The sequence below is a fragment of the Micropterus dolomieu genome, linkage group LG07 (assembly GCF_021292245.1).
Source record: "Micropterus dolomieu isolate WLL.071019.BEF.003 ecotype Adirondacks linkage group LG07, ASM2129224v1, whole genome shotgun sequence".
Lineage (NCBI taxonomy): Eukaryota > Metazoa > Chordata > Actinopteri > Centrarchiformes > Centrarchidae > Micropterus > Micropterus dolomieu.
Window position 1 is genome coordinate 3,016,422 of NC_060156.1, and position 10,026 is coordinate 3,026,447.

Consider the following 10,026-nt stretch of genomic DNA (forward strand, 5'->3'; position numbering starts at 1 on the left):
ATTTGGAATGGACATTATATATAAATATATATATATATATATATATATATATATATATATATATATGTATATGTATATATATGTATATATATGTATGTGTGTGTATATATATGTATGTGTGTGTATATATATATATATATATATACACATACATATATACATATATATACACATACATATATATATATATATATATATATATACACATACACATATATATACACATACATATATATATACACATACATATATATATACACATACATATATATATACACATACATATATATATATATATATATATATATATATACACACATACATATATATATATATACATATATATATATATATTGGAACTCCCAAACTGCAAGTGAGTCTACTTCTCTGTGCTGTTAATGTTAAAGCTAATGTTAGCGCTTGCCCCAGCAGACATCTGTCAGACAAGTATAACGTCAGTTAAAAGTTAACTTTAACCCTGGTAGGTCCTATGTGAGTAACCAACAACAGAGAGAAATAGACTTGGTTGATGTTTGAGAGTTCCCGGTGAACTAGTGGAAGCCATTGCCATAGGTTTGCAGTGATGAAGCTGAAAGGAACTGCATAGAGCATTGGAGGCGGGGCACCGTTCATTCCTGTGAAAGCTGCTCAGCGGCGCATGAAGCCAAAAAAGTTTGATTTCCAAGTTAAATTACCCGGATCTTCAGCATAGCCTCGGCATTGTGTGGCCCATAGGGGCAAGAGCACTAGAGATCCTTCCTATTGGCACCAGGGTCTAGTGCGCATGGTCGGGCAGCATTAGACGCAGTTTAATGACATAGAGCAACAGCAGAAACACCGTAATTCTAGTAGCTGCACGGCTGCACAGGAACCTTCCATGCAGGCATTGGTTGGCTTCACTCTTCGAACTCTCGCTTACCCCGTTGGCTTCAACGCCCTGTGACACGTGTCCCTAAACAAGACACTTAACCCTAGGTGCTCCAGAGGTGCGACTTCTGACATATATAGCAATTGTAAGTCGCTTTTGATAAAAGCTTTAGCTAAATGACTAAATACTTAAGAAACAACGTACATATATGTTTTATTTAAACAGACTTTTATCACAATCCCATCTGCCGTCTCTGAGAATCTGAAAGCGTTTGTTTGTTTGTTTGTTTGGTCATGTATTGATAAGATGTTAATAATTGTAAATGTAAATTAATAAAATGTAAATGGGTAGATAGGTGCGTTCGAGATAACTGGCTGACTTTTGCGGGCTAGATAGGGGCATAAAAACAGCGCCGTCAAGTCAGACAAAATCTACCTCCGGTAGACTGCGTGAGCTTACTGTGAGTTTATAACAATGATCAGGCCTTGCTCCCACGAGGTCTAGTGACATTTTGCAGCGCAGGTGTTGTGCCAAATTCTGCATGCCGGCCGTGAATTGCATACACCTCGCGGGAGGTTAAGCTGAGAAAAGAGGTGGATGCCTACAACATCTGTTTTGCCGAATTATGCATTCACTTCTTAAGGTCCTTTTCAGACACTTTGCTGTTTGAATAATGCCACGTTTTTTCTGAATCTCATTTGGGAGCTTTGCGACCCTCTTCTCCTGTTCTTTTCTCTCCTGTCTCTTCTTAGAACTACCTTTATGCTTGAATGGCATGACTGCTAGCCTGCACGTGTCCTCTGCTAGTCTACTTCTCAGATTTTTCGTTTCACCCTTCTGCAGTCTTGTCGTCTCGTCACATGATCAAATAGAAACTTAAGCTTGGACAGCCATACACATATTACCCAGCAATCATCACTATGGGCTATGTGACACGAATACCAAAGAAAATAAGACAAATTCATTCTGTGGAATCGATTTATTCATACTTCACCGTAAACCTTATAGCCTATTGGTTGTTACAGACAAGTCTGTTGTGTCCGACACCACAGCAAAGGGGGAAATGCACATTTAAGTGTATGTATACTACTTGGTCTCCACATAAATATACCGTTTAAGGTGAACTAGGTGTCTACTATTCCACCAATTCAGCTGCTATAAACAGTGCAAACAGCTGCTGACGTCAAATCATTAGGCTATAATATGAACCAGAGCATCCTCTGAATTCAGCACTAACTTGCTGTGTTTTATGTTGTCATATATTAACAGTAGTGCCCATTATGTAGTCTGCATTCCAACAGTATAACCTTTTCATGACAGTTATAGGCTTCATTTGAGTATTTGAGAACTTGTCCATCTGTAACTCTTATTTTAAGCAATTTTAGTGAGCCAAGCAGTGGGGGGAAATACCATGCCTGCAGTTAGTGTGTTCTTAACTAAACACAGTGCTTTGCCCACTGCCTGGTGTATACCTTCACTGCACACACACACACTATATAACTCTGATTGATTATAGGTTTAATTTTTGTATAAAATTATCGTAAATAAACTCTATTAAACAAAACAAAAAATCTGGACCTCAATCATTTCTAAACCCTGGTTACAGCCCTGCCTCTAACCCTTCCTCAATATGCCATAAAAGTGACAGAAAGTTGAAAGTGAAAACCACCGACACTGAAAAGAAACTGACAGGTTTAAAAAAAAAAGAAGAAAATACTGAAATAAAACATCTCAATGCAAAAAAATAATAACAACACAAATTAAATGTTTTAATGCCTTTTTAAATTTTTAATGCCTTCATCCAAACAAACACACAGAAAATATTAACGTGCAAATATTGCCTGTAGTCTGTATTTTGAGAGACAGGGTGTGAGGTTTTTGTTTTTCGTAGTAGCACAAAAACAACAATAGCCTGAGGTTGTGTCTGGCAGAAAATTTGAATTTGCTTGTGGAAGTGAATCTGTGGCCAAACAAGCCACCACAAATATGAGAACAGCCCAACTTTAGTCTACAAAGTAGAAAAAGAGATCGGTGAGAACTGCCTAGGGTATTTTTATATCTTTGGAAAATGAAATGATAAACTTGTGCAGGTAAAGATAACGGCAGAAAGTCAACAGGGTGGATGAGGACAGCAGGTAGCATATCTGTTAATGACTTGAAATGAACATTTGGATCATGCTGTCTGTGTGAAATGACAATAGCTGAATGGTAAGAGAACAACACTTCTGTGACCAAATGGATATCAGTTTAAGCTCCTGGCACAGGAGAAATTTAAATTCACAGCAGAGAAAAGACATATCTTAAGACATTTGCATTGAATCTCTTTTAAGAAAACTCTGGCAACGCTGTAAAGTGAAAATGTGTACAATAATTTTATTTTGTGTTCTTGACAAAATATGTTTTAAAATGTTTAAAATGTTTCTAAAGAATTATGAGTACCACAGAGCCATTTATGAAGACATCACATTATTAATAAAAGTCAGTTCTAACTTGCTATAATAGGCAGAAACGATTTCTTTATCCAGTCTTATGTGATTTATCTTTAGTATACATAGTGTAGACATAGCAAGATACATTACAATGAACAGAACAACGGGTCATGTCTTCTAACTTATTCTGCACAAAAAGTAACTTTCCTTTTTTGACACAGCTATCAGTGCAAATAGGCATTACTGTTTGCCAAAGGCAAAGGGGAGCAAAGTATGTTTGACTAACTGTAATGAGGGCACTGGAGGAAAACTTGTCTGACTCATAGAAAAGAGAAAAGAGCCTTTTAGCGTTGACGACTTTGCCACTATTCTGCAAGTCATCGTGCTTCACCTTCACGTGAGCATTATTACACAGTGATCTTTGTCTTCAGGAGTTTAGTCGATGCATTCATTATTGTCATTTAGTTTCCTCTGTAGCACAGTCCTTTGTGACAAATGAATAGTTTAGATCCTGAAGTGGTCATCATGTATTCCAATGTATTCTTACAAACAAGCTGGCTGAGATTTGTTATTTTGAGACAATAAATAGAAAAAAAAATAATTGCAGGTAGTTACTTCCAGCTCTTATCTGCACAATTATGTATCATTCATGAAGTGAATATTGTGTGGGGACCCCATAAAAAGTGATGCCTGCATTTGCAGAATCTATATCTAGTATTTACGCTCCGTCTATTTGAATATGTGAACATTTATAATTGTATAGACAGTATATGACCCTATATGAGTTTTTTGTGTGATGTATTTGGCAGGTGACTGGCTGGCTGGAATACCACCCTTCTCTTTCTCCTTCTGAGGACATCCCATTCCAGGACTGTGCTTTGGTCTCACTCCCCCCCAGCATGGAGTCCACCAAAGTCCAGTCAGAGGGTGGCCTCAATGTCACCCTTACCATCCGCCTCCTCATGCATGGAAAAGTAAGCACGCACAGACTATTACACTGGCTGTGGTAGAAAAATATGTCCAACATTTGTTTTTTCATTGAAGGGGTCTTTAAGTCATTTATTACCCTTTAAGCACCCAATTCAAAGTCTCTGACACAACCCCGCGGACCTGTTATCTGCTTGCAGTGCAGTAGTCTCAGTCATGGATTTGGTGTCGTCTGTGGCTCTGGAGGAGCTTTTTCAAATATATGTCATTAACCCTGATGATGTCGTTAGGGTAATGTCAGCTTGGACTAACAGATTTTTAACAGACGAGGGCATAGAGATTGAAAGACGTTTGCGTTAACCAGACAGGGAGGGTCTAGTGAAAATACCTTATTAGTTGCATTATGGGAAATACATGGATCTAGCAGTTTCTGAAGTTTCACCCACGCTAGAGACTAAAAGGCAGAGTATCTCAGCCTCTGCTGCTTCAATTTCGACCATTCGTTTTTAAATCTGTTGCTTGTAATCAGTGAAGTGCCCTTTCATATAATCTCAGCTGCTCTCCAAATAAATTTAAAATTATTGTGCAACAAAAGCTCTGCTCTTCTCCAACAACAGTCCAGTAAATTGGTTTTACTGACAGATGCCTATGCCCATTAGACTCCCAACAGCCCCAAATGCTCTACATCTGTTGATTCCTAATCTGGCCTCCACTTTCATTCTGAAACATCGACATGAAAAATGAGACATAGATGGCCTCATCTTATCTCCTTGGTGTGACGCTGCCCCTACTGCCCCTGCCTCACCATGGCAGTGAGTGCACACTCTGTGACATCCTGTGGGAATACAACATGACATTTGCTTTTGTTCAGGCCCTGATGTGTAGTGTGCTCTCCCTCCCCTCTGCTTCCCTTCTGCTTTTTAAGAGGTGGTCAGAGTTTGTGTGTGTTTGTAGGTCTGCTCGTGTAGGGTCATTCACGCCCTGCCCCAACTGCAGTGGATCTACTAGTAGCTGCAACAACTGGCTTCACTTCTTTGTTGTCAGCTCGTTACAGGACAATGTTTTTGAGTGAAATAAAATGTTGGTGTGTATCAGTAGCTCTGTTTTAAGTCTCAAGAGATGTCTGCTGGCCACTAGGCAATCTGAAAAGCACACTATACATCTCCACTGAGCTGGCCATGTTTGGGATTAACACAAAGATTAGAGCCAAAATCTTCCCCTTGTTTTGTGTGCCAGGCAGACTGCAGCCCAGAAAATCACCAATTGCTTGGCTGCTCATGCAGGAGCGCCAGACACAAGTCGCCTGTTGATAGTTTGAATAACCCTGCAGCCATAAAGGCCCAATCAGGTCCCAGAGCACAGGTACACGTCCCCTACACCTTCCGAGACACTCCCACTCCTCCACAGATCATCAAGAAATCTAAAAGACTTTACGCGGGACATGTGTCTTCAGTGTACCCCCTCTGGACTGCATGAGCAGAACAGGTGACCACAGGGCATAGCTGTTGTTGGGGCAGGTATGTGTTGATCCTTTAGTTTCCATGTTGTTTTCTCAGTTTTGGTTTTCTGGAAGTTTTCAAAGCATTACTTTAGCAGTAATTGTGCTTCTAATTGGATTTACTGTAGCTTAAGTTTTGGCCTAATTCTCAGATGCGAGTGATGCCTGAATGTTTATGTCCACTGAGTCTGGCTGCGTCGTTGCTGCGTCACGGTTTTGTTCCGTCCTCTGCCCAGAGTCAACGTGGCGCAGCTGGACTCAGTGGACTGGTAAGAGTTGATAAAAACTCTGCTGTAATTAAGTTACTGAATGCATGGAAAAAGATAACATGTCAGTAGTGAGTGATGAAACAGTCACAATAAATACAATATTGCCTTCGATATACAAGAACCTATATCCTGGCTGATTAAATGTATAAAAAAGGGTGTTGAGTATGGCAGGAACATGTGGTAAGGAAATTAATATTGTGTAGCGAGCAACAAGGGTAGTGTTAAAAATTCTAAGTGTCTATTCTATTTTCTACATGATAATGAAGTAAAAGTTGTTTTAAAACAAAACAGTTTAATGAAATACAGATTCCTAAAAGAACATCTGAGAACCTCAACAAAGTATTTCTACTCTGTGACTTTACATTGTGTTTGATACATATAAATGAATTCTTAGGGAAGAACCTTGCACTGTGCAGCAACTGGCCCGCAGCATTAACGTCACAATGGATGTAACCCTCGTCGCTGAGGAGAGGTCAGGGAGTGTTGACGCTTGCAGCCAGCGCTGCCCCGCCTGCCCTTTCTCCACTGTTCCACACCAAGCTAATGAAGAGTGATTACATGCATATAGAAAGTGTGGCCCTCAACACCGCCATGCAGCTGTGTAACCTCCTCCTGCCCCTGTACTGTTTGCACCATGTCCGGGAAAACAACAGCAAGCTGTTTCAGTGCTGTGCATTTATCCAGAAGATTCTTCAATGAATCACTTTTAAAAATCCACGTTTTTTTTCTCTTTTTTTGTTTTTTTTTATCGCAGGAGGTTGGAAGTATAATTGGCAAGGTATGTTATTTTTAATAGAACATGTATTCATGGAAAGAATATACATATTGAACCATGTTTTGAATTAATTATATTTTTAACTTTTTTACAGAAAGGGGAAACAGTAAAAAAGATGCGTGAAGAGGTGGGTTTCCGTCTCAAAAAGCACCACTTAAATTCGGTATCGATCCATTTGTGGATTACGGTCTCACATTGACTATGGGGACTCCATCGACAATATGTTTATGTTGTTTTTCCAGAGCGGAGCACGGATCAATATTTCTGAGGGCAACTGTCCAGAGAGGATTGTAACCATCACTGGACCAACAGACACCATCTTCAAGGCTTTTGCTATGATTGCCTACAAATTTGAGGAGGTACGATAAAGTTGTGTAATGGGTGGCAGCAGTATTTTTATTTAAAGTAACACATGCACCTCTCACTGGGCACATGCACTAATAAAGTCCGAAGTTCAAGTCCTTTTGCCCTCTTTATGTACACACAAAGTACCTGTCTGCCTTTGGTTTATTAGTGTAATTCCAGATTAGTGTTAAATCTCATTTTAATTCCAAGAGTCTTTCTGGACCTCAGGCTACTGTACCTCAAATTGAAACAGCAGACACAAACATCTGTCTGCTTGATATTATTCCCAAAACTTAGTTTATCATTTTAAACTTCGTTTCACATTTTCAACATGCAAAGTCTCCAGTCGTTGGAGCACTGAACACAGATCTTTCTGATAGGACACATAAATATATTCGATGTACAGTAACTTAATCTCATTCAACCCTGTGGTGTAAAATGCTAAATAAATCTACCTTGTACCTTGAAATAATCCTTCATTGTGGTAGATATTTCGATTGCATGGATGCAAAAGGTGAATGTAAATCATTTCCACTCAGCTATCTCTTCCTCTGTTCCTGTATTTGATGTCACTCACCTAAATGATAAACTCAAGTGTTGTGACTGGAAGTTGCAAAAGGAGACCGACTGCTGTGTCCTCAGTGACCTGTGAAAAATCTGATCCGCCAGACCAAGGCTCGTTATTTAAAGACAAAGCCAAAGGACAGTGCTCATTCACCAAGCAGAAAAGATGTGAAACAAAAACATATATGTTTGTGAAACTCATTTGTACTGACTTTTAAGTTTGGGTATGGATTTATATGGATCGCCATTACCAAAACAATTGACGTCATGAATATTTTTTGTGTCACAGTGTGAAACTATTATCACTACAAGATGAAATATATGTTCTTGTTTTCTAGGACATAATCAATTCCATGAGCAACAGCCCAGCAACCAGCAAGCCCCCAGTCACCTTAAGGCTTGTAGTGCCAGCCAGCCAGTGTGGCTCCCTCATAGGAAAAGGAGGCTCCAAAATAAAAGAAATGAGAGAGGTATGGTATTTTCTTATGGATAACCTACAAATTGCTGTACATATATAAGAATCAGGACATTTCTCATTTTTCCCTTCGCTCTTTATGCAAGACCAACAGAAAATGTAGTGCAGCCAAATGATTTTGTCTCTTCCCTTGTGTTATTTACATTATATTTGTTAGTTACATTGTCCCTGAATACTTCAGTAGTGAGATAGATTTGAAAGTCGATTCATTGTTTCATTAAACTGTTACATTTTCCTTTTTTTTGTTTGTTTTTTTTTTCATTTTATAGTGCAGTATGTAGGATTATTATAATGTTATAACTAACTTTCAAACACAAATTCCTGAGCTTGTAGCTACAGTAACAACATTGTTGCACCTGCAGTTTAATTAGCACAGGCAGAGCCCTATAACCTGCTTTCCTATTTAACTCACACACTCAATTCACAGCACATTCTTACATGCTTGTTCATCTATCTAATCAGGAAAGACCAGGGGTGGAAATTAACTTTTTGGCTCAGCTGCCAATGGGACTGATAGATGAAAAAATCCACCGGCCAAACATATTTTTTACCGGCCAAAATAATATCTTGCCTTTTTATGTCACTTAAACGTTTGTTTCAGTACTTTTAATTGAGATAATAAGGTATTCTGTCGAATACAAACTTAAAGAAGACACCATATTGAAATTTGAAGCAAAATTAATTCTTTGCTATAAAATGTACTTAAGACATAACAGTAAATTGTTCCATAAACTTACAAGATGCTAAAGAAGCTCTTTATAATGCTTTATCATTCAACTTAAACCTCATCAATAATATTTTTTCTATCTTCTGCTTCAGCCTCATTTTTGCCTCCCCCCACTATATTCATTAAACTTTTATATGAAGTGTATCACTACCACAGGCCTAATATTAATTGTAGGTTGTTTTCATTTATTAAATCTTTGGTCAAGAAAAACTACAGTCTACACACATATCTATTTTAGGGGCAAATGCATGTGAAATACTCTGTTTAGCAACTCATCGTCTGTCCTGAACCCGTCGCACTGCTTTACTTCTTCTTCTTGTTTTATTTGCGAGTGCTGTTGACTTATGTTCACTGTTACAGGGCTGTTCTACATGCTGCCACCGGTTTTACCGGAGGGGAACGTAGCAAACAGCGGGTAAAAATAAACAGGAGATTTACGGGGAAATATTTTAGGAGGGAGGACATCGGGAGAGAACAGAGAAGCCCGGGGAAACGGGAGGGTTGACAGGTGTGCACGTTACGGTGGTCGCTAGCTACATGCTAAAAACACTCCAGGTACTCCAAGCATGACTTGACGGCTCCCAACTCCAATCCCCTAATGCCCACCCCCTTACAAATCTATGCAAATCAAACACAAGAAACCTGAAATGAACTTAAAAACAACAACCAATGAACGTCCCTAATCCGTGTGTTACATGATTTAAGATCCCTTGGTACCGCGGGGACCAATTTAAGTGCGACACACCACAAAAAACAACAGGTCCGTCAAAAAGATATTATATGGCGAAATCGTACCGATTACGTTCTTCCGCCAATGTGGCAGGTAGCCTTCCAACATTAGCCGCCAAACAGAAAATCTACCCGCATTTGTTGGTGTTAATTTCCAGCCCTGGGAAAGGCTAAAATACAGTACCCACTACCGGATATATAAATACCCGTCTTAAACGAATTGCCATCCTCCACGTCGTGAGTGACTTAAGTGGATGGCAGGGTGTGATGTGAACCGAGACTTTTGTGTCCCGTTACACCCCTAGTGAACATACTCTGTAGAAAAGCTCCTACAATGTTGGAAAAGTGTGAGAGTTCTTCACTTCTGCCTTCAGGTTGATGTCACCAGATGAAGTCTGGGATAAACTTAAAACTGTAGCA

At 39.2% G+C, this 10,026-nt stretch overlaps 1 protein-coding gene across 5 annotated transcripts in view; it reads left to right on the plus strand.

Annotated features, from left to right (window-relative positions):
• The first annotated feature begins 4,196 nt into the window (after positions 1-4,196).
• The window catches only part of LOC123973656 (poly(rC)-binding protein 3), a 16,947-nt gene continuing 11,117 nt past the window's right edge, over positions 4,197-10,026 (plus strand). For all 5 annotated transcript variants that reach the window (XM_046053845.1, XM_046053847.1, XM_046053846.1 and 2 more), the window contains exons 1-5: positions 4,197-4,271; positions 6,746-6,769; positions 6,861-6,893; positions 7,009-7,125; positions 8,014-8,145. In XM_046053845.1, the coding sequence (XP_045909801.1) occupies positions 4,197-4,271; positions 6,746-6,769; positions 6,861-6,893; positions 7,009-7,125; positions 8,014-8,145 (381 nt within the window). The remainder of the gene's footprint in view (positions 4,272-6,745; positions 6,770-6,860; positions 6,894-7,008; positions 7,126-8,013; positions 8,146-10,026) is intronic.